Genomic DNA, 27,104 nt, shown 5'->3' with positions numbered 1-27,104 from the left:
GTGATATTGGTATAATATAGACATGATTTCACTTATATGTGAAATTTAAGAAACAAAACAAAGAAAAAAGAGAAACAGGGGCACCTGCGTGGCTCACCTGGTTAAGCGTCTGCCTTTGGCTCAGGTCATGATCTTGGGGTTCTGGGATCAAGTCCCACATCGGGCTCCTTGCTCAGTGGGGAGTCTGCTTCTCCCTATCCCTCTACCCTCCCCTGCTCTCTTTCTCTGTCCCTCAAATAATAAACTTAAAAAAAACAAACAAACCAACCCAGACTCTTAAATATGGAGAACAAATTGGTGGTTGCCAGAAAGGTGGGTGGGGGATGGATGAAACAGGTAAAGGGAATTAAGAGTCATCACTTATCATGATGAGCACTGAGTAATGTATAGAATTGTTGAATCATTATACTGTACACCTGCAACTAATAATACTGTATGTTAATTATACTTGAATAAAAAATTTTTAAAAAGAGAGGATCCAGAATAGACCCATACATACACGGTCAACTGATTTTCAACCAACGTGCCAGAGTAATTAAATGTTCCAAAATAAGTGGGAATAATTGGATATCAACATGGAAAAAAATTAACCTCAGTCCTAATGCCTCACACCATATATAAAAACTAGCTCAAAATGGCTTATAAAAGCCTAAATGTAAGCTAAAACTATAACACTTCTAGAAGAAGAAAACATAAGAGTCAGGCAAACCTTGAGTTAGGTAAAGATCATAAAAGAAAAATGATAAACTGAACTTCATCAAAATAAAAACTTCTGCTCTTTGAACGATGCCACTAAGAAAATAAAAGGGGAAGCCACAGTTTAGGAGAAAATATTTGTAAAATACCTAACTGATAATAAACCTATATCCAGAATATATAAAGAACTCTTGTAACTCAATAAAAACAAAATCAACCCAATTAAAAAATTGGCAAACAATGTTAACAGACACTTTACTAAAGATACACAGATGGCAAATACATTAAGAAATGTTCATCATTATTAGTCACTGGGACATGCAAATTAAAGTCACAACTGAGATACCACTATACACTCACTAGAATGGCTAAAAGTAAAAAGGCTGACAATATCAAGTGTTACCAAGCATGTGGAGTAACTACAATACTCCTACATCACTGGCAGAAGGCAAAATGGCAAAGCCACTTTGGAAAACAGGTTGACAGTTTCTAAAAATGTTGAACATACACTTAACATAAAAGCCCAGAAATAAATCTCATTCCTAGGATATACCAAAAAGAAATAAAAATATATGTTCAAACAAAGATGTGTATGTAAGTTCATAGCAGCTTGATTCATAAGATCTCAAAGCTGGAGACAACCCAAATGTTCCTAAACTAGTGAATAGAAAAACAAACAACAGTATATCCATGTATCAGAATACTACTCAGCAATTAAAAAAAAAAAAATACTGATACATTCAACACATGACTCTCAAAAGCATTATGCTAAATTAAAGAAGCCAGAAACAAAAGAGCATGTGCAATATGGTCCATTTATATAGAAAACTATAGGGACAAAAAGTGGTTACATTGTGTCAGGGCAGTTGAAGGGATTCCCTCCAAAGGGGAAGGGAATTTTCTGAGAGGACGGAAACATCCTAGATCATGATTGTGGTATAATTATACCACTCTACACATTTGCCAAAACTTATCTAACCAGACACTTACAACTGGTGAATTTTATTATATATACATTATATTTTAAAAAATTTTTAAGATCTCTTTTCTGGGCTGACAGCTAACCAAGAAATGACAAGACACTGTTTACCTTCCCAGTCCTCCATGTAAGGGGCCTCCTCAGCTTCTTTCTCTGGAGTGGGCCTGTCAGTGAATTTTCCTTCTTTCATGACCTTGGTGATTTCTCGGAGCTGATGCAGCAACTGTTTTTCTTGGTCAGAAGTCACAGTCTATGCTCTGCTTAGAGATATCAGACAACCCAGGCATTTAATGGTAAATGAACTCCTGGGCAATGAACATAGACATCACTATGATCTGTCTGGATCCTAGAATAGGAAGTCCAACAGCAGCAGGTAAATATTCTAGAAATTGGTCCTGGAAATGCATTGCTAGTAATTAGATATGTTAGTTCAATGTTCTGATTGATTTTATAAATGCGGAAACTAAGGCCTAGAAAAGACCAAGTGATTGCCCAAGGTCCCACAATGAATTAAGGCCAATACGGGGACCAGACCCCAGATGTTTCAGCTTTCAGTTCAGTGTTCTTTCAGTATACCTCACTGCCCTCATTCTCTAATCTCTAAGAAATTTCACTGTTACTCTTATTACCCATTTACTATAAGCCACTTTTCTCCAAAGCAAGGTCATCAAAAGAAAATGTGCTGAGTCATTAGACTCAACTAGGGAAAAATATCCTACTAGCCCAACCCTGGTTTCACTAGGCTGCATCTAGTTATGCAGAAATAAAGATACATCCAAAAATTTCAGAGCTGGATCATTCTGACAAATCAGTCATCGAGACCAGAGAAACTGAGGCCCACAGAGGGGAAATTCTACATTTATTCCTACTGCTAGTTAATGCCATCACTTGAACTACAACTAAAGTCTTCAGACTTCTGATAGCATCCTATGCAATTCTTAAAGCACAATGCTCAAGTTCCACTTTAGAAAACCTGGGTTTGAGTCCCAATTTAGCTGGATAACACTGGGCAAATGTGTACAAAAATAAGATGAGGCTCAAGATTAATAGTAGGACAATTTTCTTTGAGATGGAAGCATTGCATCACACTCATAGGCAGACAAAGTCCTACTCAGAAGACTGAAAACTAGTTTGGAACCAGTTTTACCTAGTGGCAGGATTTAACAGAGACTACTTATTCTCCTCTTAAAAATCCAAAACATTCGAAGGCAATATAAATTCATGAAGGAAAAATGACCTTTAATATAGCCTCACAGAGGTGCTATCAATTTTTTCTAATCAGCCAGTCTCCAGCCTGTGTTCCTTTTTATGCTTAGTCTAACAAACTTCAGCCTTAATGACGAGCAGGGGAAAAAAGTGTTCCTCCCTCCAATGTTAAGATGGTCAAGTGAGGAAAATGAAGGTGCAACATTTCCACAGACCTCAGTGGGAAGAAAACAGAAGCACCATGAGCTCCACTTCTTCCACACTAAAGGGCCTCAAAGCAATGAACTAAAGAAGCCTGTCTGTCCCACACTCAGTTAAATCTTACATGTAGCAGGCCTCTTACAGCTCTAGTCTTCCTATCAAGTCAGGAGTCCTGACTTGTCACAACTGCTCATCTACTCTATAGAACTCCTAATTCTTACTATTACAACAACCCACTTTGTGGGGGGCTTCTGACTCAGCTAGGGCACCTTTTTAGCTAGAAAAGCCTATTTGCTAGAATCCAAAATATGGAAAGAACTTATAAAACTCAACACCCAAAAAACAAATAACCCAGTCAAAAAACAGAAAAAATGCCTATTCATGTCTTCTGTCCAAGACCATGTACAGACAGCCAACAGGCACATGAAAAGATGATCCAACATCACTCATTACCAGGGAAATGCAAATCCAAACTACAATGAGATATCACCCCACACCTGTCAGAATAGCTAAAAATCAACAACAGAAGAAACAACAGGTGTTGGCAAGGCTGTGGAAAAAGGGAAACCCTCTTACACCGTTGCTGGGAATACAAATTGGTGCAGCCACTCTGAAAAACAGTATGGAGGTTCCTCAAAAAGTTAAAGATAGAGCTACCCTACGACACAGCAATTGTACTACTGAGTATTTACCCAAAGGATACAAAAACACTGATTCAAAGGGGTACATGCACCCCAGTGTTTATGGCAGCATTATCAACAATAGCCAAACTATGGAAAGAGCCCAAATATCCATCGACTGATGAATGGATAAAGATGTGCTATACATATACAATGGACTATTACTCAGCCATAAAAAACAATGAAATCTTGCCATTTATAATGACATGGATGGAGCTAGAGAGTACTATGCTAAGCAAAATAAGTCTGAGAAAGACAAATACCATATGATTTCACTCATGTGGAATTTAAGAAACAAAACAGATGAACATAGCAGGAAAAAAGAGGCAAACTGAGAAACAGACTTTTAACTATGTAGAGCAAACTGAGAGTTACTGGAGGGGAGTTGGGTTGGGGGATGGGGTAAATGGGTGATGGGGATTAAGGAGGGCACTTGTGATGAGCACTAGGTGTCGTATGTAAGTGATTTATCACCAAATCCTACACCTGAAACTAATGTTACACTGTATGTTAACTAACTGGAATTTAAATAAAAACTTGGAAGAAAAAAAAAAGAGCCTATGTGCTTATCACAAAGCTCTGGCCCCTGGGCGCATGTGTTACTTCTCTGGACTGTACTCGGCGCATTTTGATTTTTACTGAATGAAACAGTCTTGACTCTGTTTCCTAACTCATGGAAAACCAGAACCCCTAATTTTAAAAGGGATAGCTCTGCTAGGAGAAGCATAAACAGGCAAGTGAAGCTTTCTCAGAAAATTCTAAATTAAAGCATCCTCTTTTACCTCCAAACAAGCATATTCCTATTGTCCATATCATGCATTAGGCAATTAATCATGGTCCGCCTTACAGCTTCTGAATTTATGTAATGAAGGTTTTCATAGATTTCTCATTGTCTCAACTTGGTTTGATAGTCCTGGAGGGCACTGATGAATTCATCAGTATAGGCCCAGTGCCACGAACACTGCAAGCACTCAATAACTATGTGTTAGTTTAACTGGTCCCCATTTCCTTACCATCTGTTTTCTCCCACCTCCCTGAAATCTAGCTTCTACTCCATCATTATACCAAAACTTGTGAAAATCATCAACACCACTTTACTCTCAAGTCCAGGAATCTTTTTTTACATTTCATTCTTCTTGACTTCTCTGTACTGGGCCATCCTCTCCTTGAAATATTCTCTTCCCTTGGCTATTAAGACTTTCGTATTCCTCCCAGTTTAACCATTCCTTGGATTGCTGATCCTAGCTCACTTTCCCCCATCCGCCTTCTAAACACATGGTTTTCCTGAAGGCTAAATCCTCGGGCTCTCACTTGTCCATTCTTACAGTCATCTCTCAGGAAGCAGACCCAGTATCACAAATTAAACCACTGCCTCTACATACATGATACCCATACTCTACCTCTAATCCCGATTTATCACATGAAAACCAGTCTCATAACTCCAGTGATCTAGGGCATTTCCACTTAGAGGCCTTGCTATTAATGCAGTTAACCTCAAATCCACTCTTCCAAAACAGGGCCTAGTTGGCCCAGGATGAGGAACAGCTGCATGAGCAGCCAGGTTTGGAGAGGTTGGGTATGGCAGATTCCAAGATGCTAGAAAAATAGAAGGTCAGATTGGAAGATACCTGATCAGACTTTTGAGTATTATAAACCCAGAGGAATCATCAAGTTCTGAATCCAAAAGTAAAGAGAATGAAACAGTTTCTTACAACACCATTCATGATTAGAAGAGAATTCAGACCAGCAAAAGACTGCAAGCTATTGCCACACAGTATGTGTGCCTCAAGATTTTGATCTCCTCTCTTGCCATTTGCAACGACGTGGATGGAACGGGAGGGTATTATGCTGAGCGAAATAAGTCAATCAGAGAAAGACACGTATCATATGACCTCACTGATATGAGGAATTCTTAATCTCAGGAAACAAACTGAGGGTTGCTGGAGTGGGGGGTGGGGTGGGAGGGATGGGGTGACTGGGTGATAGACACTGAGGAGGGTATGTGCTCTGGTAAGCGCTGTGAATTGTGCAAGACTGTTGAATCTCAGATCTGTACCTCTGAAACAAATAATCCAATATATGTTAAGAAAAAAAAAGAAGAAGAAGATAGCAGGAGGGGAAGAATGAAGGGGGGGAAATCGGAGGGGTAGACGAACCATGAGAGACGATGGACTCTGAAAAACAAACTGAGGGTTCTAGAGGGGAGGGGGGTGGGAGGATGGGTTAGCCTGGTGATGGGTATTAAAGAGGGCACATTCTGCATGGAGCACTGGGTGTTATGCACAATGAATCATGGAACACTACATCTAAAACTAATGATTAACGTAACAATAAAAAAACTCAGGAAAAAAAAAAAAAGAATTTGATCTCCTCTTTCCCCATGACCCTTACTTACCTCCAGCCAAATGACTTCTAAACTTGTTTCCTTTGTTCTGACCTCAATACCCAGATTTCCTATTGTTGTTGTATATCATATAGATGTTCTGATGGCACCTCAACCATATTTAAAGCTGAACTCATGATCCCTATACCAAAGCCTTATCTTCTTTCTCCTCTTCTGTGTTTTTATCTTGATTGGTATTATAATCTTGTCATTTGGGCCACAAATCTCCAACTCATCTCTATCTCTTTCTTCTCTTTCATTGCTATTACCTAGTTTTTCTTTTGGGGAACCAACCCCTCTTTTGCTCATAGTGTAAAGGTTAGAGTGAAGCTATCCTTTCCCTTACCTCTCCTTCAAGGGTGGCCACGTGGCCCACAGCCAATCATCACACTCCATCCCTGGGCTGCAGTGACTGATTCAGTGATATACACAGGACCCAAGTTGGAACAACTGTACTTTCTCCTAAAACTGGGTGTTGAATGCAGTGAAGCCAGATCTGAAAACTTCTCATGTTAATTCATTCTGACAGCAGTCCTTGAAGAACCTGTCCATTTGTTTCTGTCCTCTAACTCTCCAGAGCGGTTCTGTTTCCCCCTCTTTCTGAAACCTGGATCTTCAGCTATTCCTTTGATATTATGAGCTATCCCATACTTTTCCAATAAATTCTGTCGCCATCTCCAAATTTTTGCTCCCCAGAGTTGGCTGTTTGCTACCAAGGAATCCTGAAAACAGCCTGTGATTTTTAAAAACTTTTTATTTATTTATTTAAGTAATCTCTACACCCAACATGGAGCTCAAACTCACAACCCCGAGATCAAGAGTCACATGCTCTTCTGACTGAGCCAGCCAGGTGCCCCAGCCGGCAATTTTTTATTTTATTTTATTTTATTTTATTTTATTTTATTTTATTTTAAGATTTATTTGAGAGAGCGGTGCCTGGGTGGCTCAGTCATTAAGCGTCTGCCTTCAGCTCAGGTCATGATCCCAGGGTCCTGGGATCGAGCCCTGCATCAGGCTCCCTGCTCAGCAGGAAGCCTGCTTCTCCCTCTCCCACTCACCCTGCTTGTGTTCCCTCTATTGCTGTCTCTGTCAAATAAATAAAATCTTTTTTTTTTTTAAAGATTTTATTTATTTATTTGAGAGAGAGAGATAGCGAGAGCAGGAACACAAGCAGGGGGAGTGGGAGAGGGAGAAGCAGGCTTCCCGCCGAGCAGGGAGCCCGATGTGGGGACTCGATCCCAGGACCCTGGGATCATGACCTGAGCCGAAGGCAGACGCTTAACGACTGAGCCACCCAGGTGCCCTAAATAAATAAAACCTTAAAAAAAAAAAAAAAAGATTTGAGAGAGATTGAATGGATGAGAAAGAGCACAAGTGGACGGGAAAGCCAGAGGGAAACACTTAACCAACTGAGCGACCCAGGCACCCAACAGCCTGCGATTTTTCTTCTCCCTTCTGTCAAGTCCCCTTGATTTGGACCCTCATTTCCACTCTCACTGACCTATTTATTACCTTTCCCTGGAACTTTTTCTATAACCTTCTAGCATGCAGCCATTCTACCTGTCACTAGAAGAGTTACTTTTCTAAAGTACAGCAGATCACGACATTTCTCCTCAAAAGCCTTTAGAGACATCCCACTATAAAGACAATGAATTTCAAACTTCTCAGCCTACCATTCACAGCCTTCCAGTCTGGGCCCAGTTTACTTTTCTAGTTTTTTCTTCCCTTACCTCCCTACCCATTTACCCCAGCCCTGATATGCTCTACTCCAGTTACTCAGGACTACCTACTGTTCCAAAAACATGCCTTGACTTTCTAACCTTGTTTGCTGCTTATGCTACTACCCTCTCCCTCTGAAATGTCCCCCCCCCCCCCACCAAATTGTGTAAGAGGAGATCCTTTCATCATGTAAGGCTTATTCAAATTCCTCCTTTTCCATAGAGCTTCTGTGGTAGACAGAATCATGTTCCCTTTCCCACTCCCCAAAGAAGTTCACATCCTAATCCTTGGAACCTATAATGATATTACTTTATATATAAGGGGACTTACAGTTGTAGATAGATTTAAGCTTGCAGATCAGCTGGCCCTAAAACAGACATTATCCTGGATTATCTGTGAGGGTGCATGTAATTGTAAGGGTCCTTAAAGATGGAAGAGAGAGGAAGAAGAGGTCAGAGTAATAGGATGTAAGAAGGTCGCAATCCACTGTTGCTGGCCTTGAAGATGGAGGAGAGGGTCCACTGAGCCAAGGAATGCGGGTAGCTTCTAAAACCTGAAAAAGGCAAGGAAATGGATTTTCCCCCAGAGCCTCCAGAAGGGAATGCAATCTTGCCACCTTGATTTTAGCCCAGTGCAGGACATCTAACAGATCTGTGAAGATAATAACTGTTGTTTTAAGGCATTTTGTTTGTGGTCATTCGTTACAGCGGCCACAGAAAACTAATGCCATCCCTGGAGTACACTTGCTCGGAGATACAGTTCCTTAGAGAGAAAATAATAGTTGCCACTGACAACCACATAGGGCTGCAAAGAGTAAATCAAACTAGATGCCAGAGAAGATATTCTTATTATTGCTAAAACAGCCTGCTTTATTTGAAGTACTTTCTTTATATCTACCTCATTCATTCTTTCAAAATGTATGGACATTGTCAGTGCACCAGCATCAGGAATACAAGTTTGAACAATGAGAATTTCCTATCTTCAAGAAGAGTACAGGGCATTAGGGAGCACAGAAAAGTTAACAGAAGATCAGAAAGTAATAGGATGCTTACAATATTCAGCCAACCGAGGTGGCATGGGAGCCCATCAGAGAACACCTAACCGAGTTTGAGGTTCAGGGTCGGATGCTAAGAGAAAATGATGTCTAAGTTGAGACCTATAAGAAAGAATTAAAATAAAGGCATGTGGGATGGGGGTCGGGGAGACAGTCAATAAAGGAAAAAAGTATCTGCAAAGTCCTAGAAGCAAAAGCAGATGGGTATTTTAGAGGAAAAGCAAGTAGTCAGTGTGGCTGGAGCACAGAGAGAGAATGATGGAGAAAGATAAAGCAACAAAGGTATGTAGGGCCATGTCACCCAAGACCATGTAAGCCAAGTTAAAGATTCTATACTTTACCAAAAGCAACGGGGACCTGTTAAAGCGTTAAAACAAAAAAAACAAAACAAAAAACAATCCATTTGTTTGGAAGAGACAGTGAATTGAAGAAAGGCAAAATTAGAGAAAAGAAAATCACATGAGCTACCACATGAGATAGTCCTGACCTATGTCAAAAGTAAAGGTCTCAGGGCAGTATCCCTGATGAGCAAAGATGCAAAAATCCTCAACAAAATATTAACAAATCGAATCCAACCATATGCTAAAAGGATCATTTACTTTGATCAAGTGGGATTTATTCCAGGATGCAAGGATGGCTCAATATCCACAAAAACATGACAAATCACATTAACAAAACAAAGAATAAAATTCATATGATCATCTCAATAGATGCAGGAAAAAACATTTGACAAAATTCAACATCTATTCATTATAAAGTCTCAACAGTGAGGTTAGAGGGAACATACCTCAATATAATAAAGGCTATACGATGAACCCACAGCGAACATCATACTCAATAGTGAAAAACTGGAAGCTTTTCCTCTAAAATCAGGAACAAGACAAGGATGTTCACTCTGGCCCCTTTGTTCAACACAGTACTGGAAGTCTTAGCCTCAGCAGTCAGACAAAAAATAAATAAAAGGCATCCAGACTGGTAAGGAACAAAACTGTCACTATTTGCAGATCACAGGATACTATATATGGAAAACCCTAGAGACTCTACCAAAAAGTTACTACACCTGATAAATTAATTCAGTAAAGCTGCAGGATACCAAATATACAGAAATCTATTTTATAGAAACCTGCATTTCTACATACTAATAATGAAGTAGCAGAAAGAAAAATTAAAACAATCCCATTGACAATTGCACCAAAAAGAATACCTAGGAATAAATGTAACCAAGGAAGTGTGTGTGAACAAGACGAATACCATCTTGCACAAATCCACCATGATGACCACTCTGTGACCTGAAGCCTTCTTCAGTATAGCACTCCCCCACCACACATACTCTTTGTTTGACGACACCCTTAGGTACTCCCTTGAGGTATAAGGTCCTTGATATTCTCTGGAGAGAGGACTGTGATTCTGAAACATTTCCTCCCAGGTCTCCCAGCATATATACTCCCCAGTCTCTAAGGCTATAAAAGCAGGACTTATGGTAGGTGGGGTTGTGCAGATCTACTTGTCTTGCAGCCACCCACAACACACTTCTGCTCATAAGTCCCTTTAATAAACCACTTATTGAAAAAAATAAAAAATAAAAAAATAAACCACTTGTTGGAAAACTGGATTCTTCAGCCTTTTTCTTCCATCTTATGGTTCCTCAGGCCTTTGGAGATCATTTTCCATATGCCTCCCTTTCACAGAACAAGGTAAAAGACCTATACTCTGAAAACTGTAAGACACCAATGAAAGAAATTGAAGACAACACAAACAAGTGGAAAGATATACCATGTTCATGGACTGGAAGAATATTAAGATGTCCATACTACCCAAAGCTATCTATAGATTCAATGCAATGTCCATCAAGACACCAATAGCATTTTTCACAGAACTACAACAAATACTAAAATCTGTATGAAACCACAGAACACCCCAAAGAGCCAAAGCAATCTTGAGAAGGAAGAACATAGCAGTTGGTAGCACAATCCCAGATTTCAAGATAAACTACCAAGTTGTAGTTATCCACTTTGGTACAATAAGGTACTGGCATAAAAATAGACATAGATCAATGGAACAGGATAGAGAGCTCAGAAATAAACCCACACCTACGTGGTCAATTACTCTACAACAAAGGAGGCAAGAATATACAATGGAGAAAAGACAGTCTTCTCAATAAATGGTATTGGGAAAACTGGACAGCTACATGAAAAGAATACAACTGGACCATTTTCTTACATCATACACAAAAATAAACTCAAGATGGATTAAAGGCCTAAATGTGAGACCTGAAACCATAAACTCCTACAAGAAAACATAGGAAGTAATCACTTTTATATCAGCCTAAGTGACATTCTTCTAGATATGTCTCCTCAGGCAAGGAAAACCAAAGTAAAAATAAATTATTAGGACTACACTGAAATAAAGAGTTTTTGCACAGTGAAGGAAATCATCAACAAAATGAAAAGGCAACCTACTGAATGAGAGAAGATATTTACAAACGATAGTTCTGATAAGGGGTTAATATCCAAAATATATAAAGAACTTTTACAACTCAACACCAAACTGCCTTCCCAGCCAATAATCCAATTAAAAATAGGCAGAGGACCTGAACAGATATTGACATACAGATGGCCAACGGGTGCATGAAAAGATGCTCAACATCATTAATCATCGGGGAAATACAAACCAAAACCATATCACCTCACACTTGTCAGAATGGCTAGAATCAAAAAGATAATAACAAGTGTTGGCAAAGATACAGAGAAAAAGGAACCCTTGTACACTGTTGGTGGAAATGTAAATTGTTGCAGCCACTGTGGAAAACAGTATGGACGTTCCTCAAAAAATTAAAAAATACTATATGATCCAGTAATTTCACTATGGGCACTTACCCAAAGAAAACAGCAACACTAATTCAGAAAGTATGCACCCCTGTGTTTATTGCAGTATTTACAATAGCCAAGACATGGAAGCAACCAAGTGTCCATCAATGGGATGAATGGATAAAGAAGATGTGGTGTATATATATGTGTGTGTGTGTGTGTGTATGTATATATATGTGTATATATGTGTGTATATATATGTATATATATATATACACACAATGGAATGCTATTACTAAGCCATAAAAAAGAATGAGTTCTTGCCATTCACAACATGGATGGACCTAGAGGGTGTTATGCTAAGTGAAATAAGTCAGAGAAAGACAAATGCCAAAATACCTTACCACTTACATGTGGAAACCAAAAAAAAAAAAAAAACAAAAAACCACACACACACACAGAAACAGACTCAAATACAGAGAACAAACTGGTGGTTGCTGGTGGGGGGCGGAGGGAAATAGGTGAAATAGGTAAAGGAAATTATTAAAAGATACAAACTTTCAGCTATAAAATAAATAAGCCACATAGACGAAAAGTACCACATAGAGAATATAGTCAATAATATTAATAATGTATGGTCACAGATACTACACTTATTGTGGTGAGCACTACGTAACGTATACTGAAACTAATAGAACACTGTATGTCAACTATATTTCAAAAAAAAAAAAAATTCATTCACTCACTCATTCTTCCATTTCAACTAACACTTTAGAGCCTACTGTTGGCCTATGCTAGGCTCTGGGAATAATACAAATAATCCCTGCCCTAGCAGAGCTTAGAGTCTTTTGCAGGATGACAGACTTATTAACTAGGAAGAAATGACAAGACAGGATGATCGAAGAGACATAGGAAGTGAAGGAAAAGGTAAATCAAGGATAATATTGGATTTCTGCTTTGGGCTTTTAAGTAGATGGTGGAGCCATTTGAGGAGATGGAGAATATTAAAGGTGGAGTAGAGTCAGTTGGGGATAGATGATGATTTTCATTTTGCACATTCATTCATTCAAAAGACATTTATTAACTGAAGAAGGGCAGGTCATCTATGAGACATGTTCAGTAGGACCCTGAATATAGAGGACAGGAAATGAAGACCTTAGCAAAGAATGCCATGATTACCTCTTCTACCATAATACATATACAAATGCTTATTTCAAAAGTGAATACCTATCCTTTTTCAACAATAAGAATTTCCTTAGTATCTACTATGTGAACATAGTGAACGAAACAGACTAAGTCTGTCCTCTCTAAGTTTATATCCCAGCAATGCATGCCCTAAATCTACAGGGCCACACACGTCCTCAGCATGCCTGCTACAGCTGTTTTCTGCCCCAGGCTGCACCCTCACGGCTCCCTCAGGTCATGTCATGCTTCCAGGAGGTGAAGGATTACAACCGGACATGCTGCTCCAGAAAGGAAGTGCTGCTGATCTTAAGGACAGAAATAAGGACACCTCAATTCTGATTCCTAGATCCTTTTCTTAGTCTTTATGTCCTTGGGATGGATACTGTGCTTAATATCAGGCATAACATGACACAATACCAACCTTCTACAAGGCTTAAACACATACATAGACATATTGCTCACAGGTAAAAGCTGTCTGAAAGTTTTATTAGATAATATTAAAAACCTTCCCCATATTTTGATTCTTACATAAGCATGGAGATGAAGTCTCAAACTATTTCTGGAATTTTAAGAAAATCTTAAAATTATGGAATTAACATTCTATAAAGGGACTTCGAAGGCTGTAAATGAACATGTCTTCTATGTCTTAAATCCTCTCAGACTCCCAGAGCCTGGAAATGTGTTCAATTTTGATCTGATGGAAAAATACTAGGGTATTTGGGGCTCTTCTAATAATCACAGAAACACAGACTTGAAGAACTAATGCCACAGAGACTAAGGTTAAAGGATAGAAGTATAAAAAGGAAAACAATGTAAAACATGGGGCTACCAGGGCCTTTCAGTGTTGGAGGTGAAGTCTCATAGGGCCTACCTGTAAGGATAAAAGGTGTTGGATTAGGAGTGACAGGGAGAAGGTCACCTTTTTGGGACTGGAGGAGGAAAGATTTGGGAAAGGGAGCCACAAGCTATGCTCTCTGCAGTGGAGGGAAAGCCGATCCCTAGTTCTTGAGAAGTACTGCAGAGAGAATGTCTTACACAGTCATTGCCATGTGGCAGGCTGGAATCAATAGGTTCTCAAGGAGTCCACACCTTAGCATCTTAAAAGGAGTAAACGTTCTGAGCTAGGACCTGTGGCCCCAGAAACAATGAGATGGCACAACTCCAGCTGCAGGGTGGGGACAACTCCTCTGCCTTACAGAGAAGTAATCCTAGCACAAAGCACAGAAAGTAGTCAGGGTCACAGTACCACATCGCTGGCTTGGGCAATGCACAGATGGTATATATAGGTGGGAAGGTAGAGCTATGGGATTTGAGCTAAGGGAGTGTGAACAGCAGTAATAGTGAGAAAATATCTTTCTCTGGCTTCTTACTCCAAGGCCCAGTGGTTTAGTCTCCCAGGTAGGAGGCCCTGCCCACAGGTTTTCATCTATGGTTTTCATGACCCTTAGGTGTGACATGGGTCTTCAAATGGACCAGAACCAGGGTACAGATACTTTTTGAGGGACAAGGGTCCATAAAAGGCTGGTAGTTTCCCACCCAGACTGTGAGTAGTAGAGGGTAAGGGCAGAAAAGATCAGAAAAGTATAGTACAAATTGGTTTAGTCACACTCCTACAAAAACACCTACATTAGATAATGTATATAAAGCACTTCACTCAGAGCTTGGTTCTTAGTAAGTGCTCAACAAGTATCAAATTGTATTACACACTTACAGAGATATATTCATGTATAAATATGTACACATTCCTCTACCACTCTGGCCAACAGTCTGGATAGTCACTCTGCTTTCTGGACCAAAAGAAGGTCAAGGCTCCTGGGCGCAGATAGGCAAGGTTCAGCTTCATAAATGTCATTTCAGCAGCATTGTAGACATTGTAGAAAAAGCCAAGCCAAGGAGCTGCAATCTGAGGATGTTCACTCTTGCCTTATCTAGCCAAAGACGCACAAGGCTGGAGCCAAGGAGCCAAGGAAAGGATACCAGGCACTAGCACCACCAAGAGGGCAAACAGAAGAGGCCATGGCGGAGCAGCAGTTTCCTGGGGCAAAGACTCCACAGTGAGCCCAGGGCCACAGGAGGGACCTTTTAGCACTTGGGATTTTGCCACTCACCTCCCAGCTCTTCCTCCATCCTTGTCAGAAGGCCTAGCGGAGACTGAATCCCTCTTTGTTCTCAATCTCACATTCTGGCTTTTCCTCCCTGGCCTCCCCACATCCATATTTTCTTTCTTTTTGCCCACTTTCATCAACCTTCTGAAGCTACCTTTTCAGATCCTCAGCGAGCCCTGTAGCAGGAGGGCTGTCTCCCCTGTGGGGCATCCTAAAAGGCCAGTGTGACTCCTGACACCCATTTTACATGTCTAATCTTGTTCTGGCATAGTCAACACAAAATACAAATGCCTGATCTGATTATACTTGCCCTCTTCTTTTTGTCTCAAGCAGATTTAAAAAGGCATAATTTTAAGTAAAACCAGATTATTAGACAGCTATGAAATCATCTTCATTAGAACCTGGTTATTTCACCCCACAGAACTGCTCATGAACCTCTCCTCACAATAATGTGCACAACACTGAACAAAAACTCTTGAAAGCTGAGACTCTTGAAAGCATATGGTATGAAAATGGATGCTTAGTGAGAAATAATATGTAAATGACAAATAAGTTGATAATTATATAAAATGAAAGTAAGTGGTCCAGAAATCAAGGAAAAGCAAAATTCTGAATGGATTCTCTAAATGGGCAATAGTCTGAGTCCTGGTGTGTGAAAACCTACCTCTCACCATTAGGTCCCACTCTGTTGATTAATTTTTCCATAGCTTCCTCTGTCTCCTTCAGTTTTTCTTGCAGTTGAACAAGCTCAAAATTGGCTGAAAAACAAACATCAATCTAAGAACCATCATACACAACTCCAAAAGCTCTTGTCCAAAACTGGCTGGCTGTGACACCCTACAATCATCCCAGCTGGTTCAGAGATTCAGAGAAGAGACTCCGCGTCTCTCCAGCTGGTCCAATCAGGACACGAGGGGTACCAAGGTGTGGGCACTGAGATCTAAAGGATACATGTTTAGGGAGTAATGCACAAATCACTCCTCCTACACACAGAAATACAGCAGGACCAGCTAAAGAAAAATACCCAGGAGCAAAAAAACAAAACAAACCTCAACACAGTCACCCAAGAAGAAATGAAGAAGATAAACCTATCCTTTCTAGTCCCAGTGATGCTTGAGGGTCAAAGTACTAAGCCTGCAAGGTACTTTAGAAAAGGAGTTAAGACCCTGAAATGAGCAATAGTTCACCTGCACCCGAAGTTTGAAAACATATCTGGAAGATCATGATTTCAATGCTATGCTTCTTCAACAGAGGAAGTCTTGAATGAGGGCTGAAGCCTCCCTGCCCAAGGTTTCCTACCCTCATCATTTGGGGTGAAGTGGTACAACCCTGGCCCCCAGTATTCTCAACAAAGGTCAACAGAGATCACATCGATCTACTGACATTAACACTAAGACCCTAAAAAGTAGAGCAGAAAAAATAGATCAATTAGTACAAGAAATCAACTTTAAGGCAGCAGGAAAACAAAATGCTCTTCATTACGCAGATAATCCAGTTTTTCTGTTTCATACATGAGTACCCTTCTACCCAGATATATTTAGAAGGCCACTGTAAGATACAGTATTTCAAAGGCCTTTTAATACTTCTGGAACAAATTCTTATGCATGCAGCTAACATCTGCAAAGTGTCTAGAGGACTGTGCCACATAAATGCTTATTTTTATTTTCTGCATGATTCAAAACTGAAGGATAAGAAGCAGATATAACTGCTACATTATAAAACAGCTGATCCTAGGAATTCATTTTATTTACTTCTGTTTTCAATGCATTATGTGACTGGATACAGAATCTGTTATTTTTCGACAGAGTCCGAACATTTTTTAAATTATTTTACCGATGCATTTACCATCACTGTTGGTTAGATGTTATCTCAATTAAGAACACAAGAGCTTTATTAAAGGATTTCTTGAATGTCTAAGATTTCTAAAAAGGATGCAGACTGTGAGTGGGGTATCAACTTCCACAGAAAATCTGGAGTAAACCCAAAAAGCAGTTATGGCCAAGGGCAGATGCTGCGGCAGCTCAGCCTCACTCCATTTTGCTGCTGTCTCTCTTTTAAAAACTTCTGATGAGGCTTCATTATCCACAGGATAAGGCAGTTTGGCCTCCAAGGCCTTCAACAACATGGCTTAACCTACCTACTCCTCAAGGCCTTCTTTCCCACAGCCGTCCTATGTCAGGCTGTGTCTTCCTCAAGCCATCCCGTCCATCGGACAGGACCCAGCTCCATGTCGTTTCCCATAAGGCTTTCCCCAAGTCCCCTTCTAAACAGTAAACTTGGCACAAGTTATTTTTCATCCCAGAGTATGAATTATTAGGGGGAAGAGCCATGCCATATACATCTCATTTCCCCAGAGAGCACAGAATATTCTACTTGGTCAATAAATATTTGATGACCATGTTTCATGAGTCAGAAGTGTTAAACCCTGTCCCTAGATCTAATAACTGATTTTGGCAAGGACTTGATCTCTCTTTCTTAGTTTTCCTCTCTATGGAATAAAGGTATCTGCTACAAATATTCTGAGGTCTGGAAATGAGAAATAACCCACTCCAAATGTGAAATATTAACTTGCTAATATATAAAAAAGTAAATGGACAGTTTTGTACTTTTTGTAACTCTCTTTCTCTTAAAAGCCCAACATCAATTTGGAAACTTGAGAATTCCCAGAGCTTAGGTAAAAATGGCATCAGATTAACTTGGGGCAATTTTTCAGAAATGCTTTTTAAGACCTACCCACAGACTGTCCCTCTGACTGTATTAGGGCGGTCTGACTCAATAAAACTTGTGCATATACTGAGAAGGGGCACTTACTAATTTTCCTGTGGGTGTTTCCAGCTGCGGCAGTAGAGCATTTCCGATCCTCTGTAGTAGTTTTCCCCTTTGAAAGCTGAGAATTGAAGGAGGTACAGCACATCAAGAGCAGCTCAGAACCTCAAAGTCATGGAAAACCTCATATTAAATGAAAAAAGAAAAAAGGTTGGGAGACAAAAATTAAGTCAGAAATCAAATCAAATATTAGTATCAGAGAAACATTTCAAAAAAAAGGAGAGAAAGAACCAATAGAAGGTTCCCAAGAGAGGCACCTGTGTGGCTCGCTCAGTTAAGCATCTGCCTTCAGCTCAGGTCATGATCTCAGGGTCCTGGGATCGAGCCCAGCGTCAGGCTCCCTGCTCAGCGGGGAGTCTCCTTCTCCCTCTCCTCCTGCTTTCTCTCTCCCTCTCTCTTTCAAATAAATAAAATCTTAAAAAAAAAAGGTTCCCAAGAAGTGAAAAAACCATCAAGGCACAAGGCCAGGTCATCTGCCTTACCCACACTTATCTCAAAGGGGATGTGCAGCCCCCAGAGGTGTTCTTACAGAGGCAACTCAGCACCCCCGCAGAGTTTCTGGGCAAGAAGGACTTGCTTCTTACTCTGGTTAGAAGGGCACAGTGAATATTTAAGATTTCCAAAAAAGGCTGCAGAACGTGACTTCTGCTCCACTTCACGGTGTCTAGGCCTATAGCTTGATGAAGCCTGCCTAGAGGTGGAACTTAATTGGGAGTCTGCTTTTAAAGGACCCAAACCACATCTCCCCAGAGCAGGGAGACATCAGGCTTACTTCCAGGATTGGCAGTTTTGTTTCAGAATTACTGCAGTGGATGTTAAACCCGCACCTCATACTCCTGGAGGGGGAAAGGAGGGCAAAGTGGTGTTGGTATGGTCATTATTGGGCCTCACAGTGGCTACTTGGAAATCACTGTGCCAATCCTAATAATAAAGTTCTCCTTAAAATATCTTTAGGCCTTTTTAGCTTGCAAAGACATCCAGTCAAAAAAAACAAAAACAAAAACAAAACAACTGGGGTGGGAGGAGGCTTTCTTTGACCTTTATTGCTCACTGCATTAGCAACTAGAAGACCGAGGCTCAAGTCCTGATTCTGCATTTCTAGTTGTGAATTCTAGGTCAAAACCCTTTAAGCTCTGAGCTAAGATCTTCTCTCCTGTAAAACCAAGATAACAGTTATCCTAAGTATCTCATAAAGAGGAGGCAAGATTTAAAGATGATTTGAATAAAGGTTATGAACTGTAAAGAGTTTTAATGCCAACAATGATTTTTATTATGACACTAGATTTTATTGATATGATCAAGATGATTCCACTTACCTTAAATAGAATATACAGTATATATAAAAAAATCCCAAAACCATAGATTGGAATAATCTGTCCCATCAGGCCTCTTCCACGACCTCCTCCTCCAGTGCCTCCACCTGATCCTTTGGCCTTTGCAAATGCCTCTGCAAGGTGAGACCTCTGGAAACGAGCCCCAGGGGTCTGGCCATCTGAGGGTGGCTGGTGATGATGCATCATGGGTGGAAATCGACCCAACTTTCCTGAGAAAATAATTAGTATTTATTATTATTTTTTTAGCAGTTTATATCTCATGGTTTTTTATATTCTCAATACTGATGATTTTTTTTTGTAGTTTTTAATTTTATTATATTATGTTAGTCACCATACAATACATCATTAGTTTTTGATGTAGTGATCCACGATCCATTGTTTTCGTATAACACCCAGTGCTCCATGCAGTACGTGCCCTCCTTAATACCCATCACCGGGCTAACCAATCCCCCCTCCCCCCTCCCCTCTAGAACCCTGCTTGTTTCTCAGGTCCATAGTCTCTCATGGTTCATCTCTCCCTCCAATCCCCCCCACATTTTTCCCTTCCTTCTCCTAATGTCCTCCATGTTATTCCTTATGTTCCACAAATAAGTGAAACCATATAATTGACTTTCTCTGCTTGACTTATTTCGCTTAGCATAATCTCCTCCAGTCCCATCCAGTTTGATGTAAAAGTTGGATATTCATCTTTTCTGATGGCTGAGTAATATTCCATTGTATATATGGAGCACATCTTCTTTATCCATTCATCTGTTGAAGGGCATCTCGGCTCTTTCCACAGTTTGGCTATTGCGGACATTGCTGCTATGAACATTGGGGTGCATATGGCCCTTCTTTTCACTACATCTGTGTCTTTGGGGTAAATATCCAGGAGTGCAATTGCTGGGTCATAGGGTAGCTCTATTTTTAAATTTTTGAGGAACCTCCACACTGTTTTCCAAAGTGGCTGTACCAACTTGCATTCCCACCAACAGTGTAAGAGGGTTCCCCTTTCTCCACAACCTCTCCAACATTTGTTGTTTCTTTCCCTGTCCATTTTGGCCATTCTAACTGGTGTAAGGTGGTATCTCAGTGTGGTTTTGATTTGGATTTCCCTGATGGCTAATGATGATGAACATTTTTTCATGTGTCTGTTAGCCATTTGTATGTCTTCTTCAGAGAAGTGTCTGTTCATCTCTTCTGCCCACTTTTTGACTTGATTATTTGTTTTTTGAGTGTTGAGTTTGAGAAGTTCTTTATAGATTTTGGATACCAGCCCTTTATCTGTAGTGTCATTTGCAAATATCTTCTCCCATTCTGTGGGTTGCCTCTTTGTTTTGTTGACTGTTTCCTTTGCTGTGCAGAAGCTTTTTATCTTGATGAAGTCCCAAAAGTTCATTTTTGCTTTTGTTTCACTAGCTTTTGGAGATGTATCTTGAGAGAAGTTGCTGTGGCCGATGTCAAAGAGGTTACTGCCTATGTTCTCCTCTAGGATTTTGATGGATTCCTGTCTCACACTGAGGTCTTTCATCCACTTTGAGTTTATCTTTGTGAGTAGTGTTAGAGAATGGTCGAGTTTCATTCTTCTGCATGTGGCTGTCCAATTTTCCCAGCACCATTTATTGAAGAGACTGTTTTTCGATTGCATGTTTTTTCCTGCTTTGTCAAAGATTATTTGACCATAGAGTTGAGGGTCCATATCTGGGTTCTCTATTCTGTTCCATTGGTCTGTTTGTCTGTTTTTGTGCCAGTACCATGATGTCTTGGTGATCACTGCTTTGTAATATAGCTTGAAATCAGGCAACGTGATGCCCCCAGCTTTGTTTTTCTTTTTCAACATCTCCTTGGCGATTCGGGGTCTTTTCTGATTCCATACAAATTTTAGGATTGTTTGTTCCAGCACTTTGAAAAATGTCATTGGAATTTTGATCAGGATGGCACTGAAGGTATAGATTGTTAAAATGTCTATGCTACCCAGAGCAATGTTTATTCTTCCGATCCATGAGCATGGAATATTTTTCCATCTTTTTGTGTCTTCCTCAATTTCTTTCATGAGTGTTTTGTAGTTCCTAGAGTATAGATCCTTTACCTCTTTGGTTAGGTTTATTCCGAGGTATCTTATGGTTTTTGGTGCTATTGTAAATGGAATCGTTTCTTTAATTTCTCTTTCTACAGTTGCGTTGTTAGTGTATAAGAAAGCAACTGATTTCTGTGCATTGATTTTGTATCCTGCCCCATTACTGAATTGCTGGATGTGTTCTAGTAATTTGGGGGTGGTGTCTTTTGGGTTTTCCACATAAAGTATCATGTCGTCTGCGAAAAGAGAGAGTTTGACTTCTTCTTTGCCAATTTGAATACCTTTTATTTCTTTTTGTTGTCTGATTGCTGTTGCTAGGACTTCTAGTACTATGTTGAGCAACAGTGGTGAGAGTGGGCACCCTTGACGTGTTCCTGATCTTAAGGGAAAGGCTCTCAGCTTTTCCCCACTGAGGATGATATTCGCTGTGGGGTTTTCATAGATGGATTTTATGAGCTTGAGGAATGTTCCCTCTATCCCTATACTCTGGAGAGTTTTAATCAGGAAAGGATGTTGTATTTTGTCAAATGCTTTTTCTGCATCAATTGAGAGGACCATATGGTTCTTCTCCCTCCTCTTATTAATGTGTTCTATCAATTGATTGATTTGCAAATGTTGAACCACCCTTGCATCCCGGGGATAAATCCCACTTGGTCGTGGTGGATGATCCTTTTAATGTATTGTTGGATCCTATTAGCTAGGATTTTGTTGAGGATTTTGGAATCCATATTTATCAGGGATATCGGTCTGAAATTCTCCTTTTTGATGGGGTCTTTGCCTGGTTTGGGGATTAAGGTAATGCTGGCCTCATAGAATGAGTTTGGAAGTTTTCCTTCTGTTTCTATTTTTTGAAACAGCTTCAGTAGAAGAGGTATTATTTCTTCTTTGAATGTTTGGTAGCATTCCCCAGGCAATCCATCAGGCCCTGGACTCTTGTTTTTTGGGAGGTTTTTGATCACTGCTTCAATCTCGTTACTGGTTATTGGCCTATTCAGGTTGTCAATTTTTTCCTGTTTCAGTTTTGGCAGCTTATAGGTTTCCAGGAAGGCCTCCATTTCATCCAGATTGCTCAGTTTATTGGCATATAGTTGTTTTGTTTTGTTTTTTAAGATTTTATTTGACAGAGAGAGACACAGCGAGAGAGGGAACACAAGCAGGGGGAGGGGGAGAGGGAGAAGCAGGCTTCCCGCGGAGCAGGGAGCCCGATGCGGGGCTCGATCCCAGGACCCCTGAGATCATGACCTGAGCCGAAGGCAGACGCTTAACGACTGAGCCACCCAGGCGCCCTGGCATATAGTTGTTGATAATAATTTCTAATAATTGTTTCTATTTCCTTGGTGTTAGTCGTGATCTCTCCCCTTTCATAATTTTATTAATTTGGGTCCTTTCTCTCTTCTTTTGGATAAGTCTGGCCAGTGGTTTATCAATCTTATTAATTCTTTCAAAGAACCAACTTCTAGTTTCGTTGATCTGATCTACTGTGTTTCTGGTTTCTAATTCATTGATTTCTGCTCTAATTTTAATTATTTCTCTTCTAATGCGTGGCTTAGGCGTCGTTTGTTGCTTTTTCTCTAGTTCTTTAAGGTGTAGAGTTAGTTGGTGAATTCGGGATTTTTCTATTTTTTTGAGTGAGGCTTGGATGGCTATGTATTTCCCCCTTAGGACCGCCTTTGCAGTATCCCATAAGTTTTGGACCAATGTGTTTTCGTTCTCATTGATTTCCATGAATTGTTTAAGTTCTTCTTTGATTTCTTGGTTGACCCAAACATTCTTGAGCAGAGTGGTCTTTAGCTTCCAAGTGTTTGAATTTCTGCCAAATTTTTTCTTGTGATTGAGTTCCAGTTTTAGAGCATTGTGGTCTGAGAATATGCAGGGAATAATCTCAATCTTTTGGTATCAGTTGAGACCTGATTTGTGACCCAGTATATGGTCTATTCTGGAGAAAGTTCCATGTGCGCTCAAGAAGAATGAGTATTCTGTTGTTTTAGGGTGGAATGTTCTGTAAATATCTATGAGGTCCATCTGGTCCAATGTATCATTCAAAGCTCTTGTTTCCTTGTTGATTTTCTGCTTAGATGATCTGTCCATTGCTGAGAGTGGAGTATTGAGGTCTCCTACAATTAACGTATTGTTATCAATATGACTCTTTATTTTGGTTAAGAGTTGGCTTATGTAGATGGCTGCTCCCATGTTGGGGGCATAGATATTTACAACTGTTAGATCTTCTTGTTGGATAGACCCTTTAAGAATGATATAGTGTCCTTCTGTGTCTCTTATTACAGACTTCAGTTTAAAATCTAATTTGTCTGATACAAGAATTTCTACCCCAGCTTTCTTTTGAGGTCCGCTGGCATGGAAGATGGATCTCCATCCCTTCACTTTCAGTCTGGATGTATCTTTAGGTTCAAAATGAGTCTCTGGTAGACAGCATATGGATGGGCCCTGTCTTTTTATCCGATCTGCAACCCTGTGCCGTTTTATGGGAGCATTTAGACCATTCACGTTGAGAGTGATTATTGAAAGATATGAATTAATTGTCATCATGTTGCCTGTGAAGACGTTGTTTTTATAGATTGTCTCTGTAAATTTCTGTTCTATATCACTCTTGGGGTCATTCTCCTTTTATAGAACCCCCCTTAATATTTCTTGCAGGGCCGGCTTAGTGGTCACATATTCTTTCAGTTTCTGCCGGTCTTGGAAGCTCTGCATCTCTCCATCCATTCTAAATGACAGCCTTGCCGATAAAGTATTCTTGGCTGCGTGTTCTTCTCATTTAGTACCCTGAATATGTCTTGCCAGCCTTTCTGGCTTGCCAGGTCTCTGTGGATAGGTCTGACGTTATTCTGATGTTCCTTCCTCTGTACGTAAGGAATCTCTTCCCCCTAACTGCCCTTAAGATGGTTTCCTTGGTTCTAAGATTTGCAAGTTTTACTACTATTACATGCCGGGGTGTTGCCTTGTTTTCCTTGATCTTAGGAGGGGTCCTCTCTGCCTCTAGGACTCGAATGTTTGTTTCATTCCCCAGATTAGGGAAGTTCTCAGCTACGATTTGCTCAAATACATCTTCTAGTCCTCTCTCTCTCTCTCTCCACTCCCTCCGGGATTCCAATTATTCTGACATTAGAACGCTTCATGGTGTCACTTATTTCTCTGATTCTATTTTCATGGATTCTGAGTTGTTTTTCCCTGGCCTCCTCTTTTCCCTTTTTATCTATTATATCATCTTCCAGGTCGCTTATTCACTCTTCTGCCTCAGTTACCTTAGCTGTTAGATTATCTAGATTGGATTGGATCTCTTTGATAGCATTTTTAAATTCTGCCGATTCACCTTTTATTTCTGCCCTTAGAGACTCTATGTGCCATTAATTGATTTCTCCATTCTAGCCATTGTCTTCACAATTGCTAGCCTGAATTCCATCTCCAACATCTTGGTTATATCTGCATCCATTTGTAAATCTGCAGCATAAGTCATAGTCTCTGAGTCTTTTCTGTTTTGGGGGCTCCTCCTCCTAGTCATTCTGTTGATGGGTGTTTGGGGGAATGTACAGAGTCCAAATTATTGACCAGAACCCAAGCAAGATGCACCTGTTTTCTTGGGACCTTAGGGTTGCTGGCCTCTTGTTTTCACAACCTGTCTTCTGCGGGAGGGGCCTGCCGTGCTGTTACTCAGGCAACCCTGTTTGGGCTGAGTTGCCCTGCCCCACTGTGGCAGGGGATGGGCTCAGCGGGAATCAGTTTTGGGGGCTTTTGTTCTCTGGCAGTTTTCCACGTCTCTCCCGCGAGTCAGAGCAGAAGAGACCGTTTCCAACCCTCTGCCTCAGAGCAGAAAGACTGCAGCCTGTTCTTCAGTGAGCTCTCCAGGCCACACCGTCCCTGTTTCTGTCCGTGCTGCTATAAACTGCAGCGGCCTGGGTTGTGTGCCCCTCCGCAGCGCCCCCAGCCCTGCCTCCAGGTCGGGGCCCGTCTCTGCCCTTTGTGCTTCTAAAACCGCCAGCTGCTCCCAGTTCGCGCGTGCACGACTCTGCCGCTTGGGGTTTCCACCCCAGGGGTTGCAGTTCACCAGCACGACCCTGGCGCATTGGTTTCCGACTCGGAGGCTGCAGTTCGCGTGCGCGCGACCGTCGCTCCGGTTTCTGGGGGGGGGGGGGGGGGGCTGCAGTTTGCGTGCATTCGACCCCGCCGGTCTGGTTTTCCACCCTGGGGGCTGCCCTAAAGTTCTTTCCCAATGTTACCGGTCTGCGAGTCTGTGCCCGTCCGCAGTGCGTGAGGCTGTCACTCACCGCCGGTGTAGGATCCCCACGGCCAGGCACCCTCCCACCGCCATTTATCCTCCGATATCTGCCCGCAGACTCACGGCTCTCTGCTTCGTACCTCAAAACCAACTGCCTGCGATATTCTGTTTGTAGAGATCCAGATCTTCTTACATCTCAGGCTGGTTTCGTGGGTGCTCAGAGTGGTCTGGTAGATATCCAGCTCAATTCTAGGGGGACCAGTTGAAATAGGGTCCCCTACTCCTCCGCCATCTTTCCCCTCCTCCAGTATTTATTTCTTCTACTATTTTAAGTATAGCTCTTATGAAAACACCTCACGCACTGAGGCATAAATAACCGAAGCCAATTCAAACAAGTTAAAAAAACAGGAACTTGATTACAAGGATACAGAGGTATGACACAGATAATAAATATGATGTGGCAATCTCTAGCTGTTCACCAAACCCATTTTCTCTTCCTTCTAGGTCCACAGCTTGAGAACATTTTTCAGCTTCCTATACAGTTAAATGTAGCCATGCAATGGAGTTCCAGCCAGAGGAATGGGAGTGATATGTGCTGATTCATGGCCTGACCTATAAAACGTCCCATGTATTAAACTCCACATTCATTTCCCATCTGTAGCCTTCATGCTGACCTAGGGGAGACCTCTGAAGTCATGTGATGAAAATGGCAGAGCCTCCATCAATCTAGGTTCCTGAATAACTGTGCGGCACAGAGTCCTCCAGTGTTGCCGCTCAACCAACTTAGAACCATCTGGACCTGTTTATGTGAGTGAGAAATAAACTTCTATTGTGTTATGGCCATTATACACTTTGGAGTCTGTTACAGCAGTTAGCCCCTGATAACTACTACAGAAAAGGAAGTGCAATCTGGTCTCAGAAGAGAAAAGAACCAGAAACTGGAAAGCCATCAGGATCCAGGACAGCTACTCTCAGTCTACTTTTGTCTCCCTCTCTATGGTGCCACAGGCTTTTTCCTGTGCTTCTCTGTGCAGATCTTTATTCTCCCTTCTGGCAGACCATTTCTCTAGCTTCTTTGTGAACATGGAGGAAGATGGGCACCCCAAAACCCTTCAGTTTGCGTGTCCTTCAAGAGGCCAGCAGAGGGCGCCTGGGTGGCTCAGTTGGTTAAGCCACTGCCTTCAGCTCAGGTCATGATTCTGGAGTCCCGGGATCGAGTCCCGCATCAGGCTCCCTGCTCAGCAGGGAGTCTGCTTCTCCCTGACCCACTCCCCTCTCATGCTCTCTCTCATTCTCTCTCTCGCAAATAAATAAAAAAATTAAAAAAAAAAAAAAAAAAAAAAGAGGCCAGCAGAGACTAGTCACAACTTCAAATTCCTTGGAGGAAGATTTTGATTACTCTGCTTGGGGAAGTATGCATCCCTTTCCAATCAGCTTTTGCTGGGCAGACAGGATTCGTGTAGCACAAACAGGGTCACAGGGTTCTGTGAGTAGAAGCACAGGGCTTAGAGAAAGCGTGCATCAATTTCCTTGCATTATTTCCTCCATCAGGGGCAGTCACACATTAACACCAGCTGCCAAGCCTCCTGAGAGCCACAGGTAAGAAAGGAAAGACCGCTCTTCAAAAGGCCATGTAAACAGG

At 41.1% G+C, this 27,104-nt stretch overlaps 1 protein-coding gene across 1 annotated transcript in view; it reads right to left on the bottom strand.

Moving 5' to 3' along the window:
* The window catches only part of RIC3 (RIC3 acetylcholine receptor chaperone), a 58,464-nt gene that overhangs the window by 12,000 nt on the left and 19,360 nt on the right, over positions 1 to 27,104 (bottom strand). The window contains 4 exon segments of the mRNA XM_034995481.1: positions 1,787 to 1,932; positions 15,680 to 15,773; positions 17,827 to 17,902; positions 19,158 to 19,384. Coding sequence (XP_034851372.1) covers positions 1,787 to 1,932; positions 15,680 to 15,773; positions 17,827 to 17,902; positions 19,158 to 19,384 — 543 coding nt within the window.

Source organism: Mirounga leonina, unplaced genomic scaffold (genome assembly GCF_011800145.1).
Source record: "Mirounga leonina isolate KUSES-001 unplaced genomic scaffold, KU_Mleo_1.0 Mir_92, whole genome shotgun sequence".
Classification (NCBI taxonomy): Eukaryota; Metazoa; Chordata; class Mammalia; order Carnivora; family Phocidae; genus Mirounga; species Mirounga leonina.
Note: the sequence above shows the minus strand (reverse complement) of the source record. Positions and strands in the feature narration are given on the sequence as shown.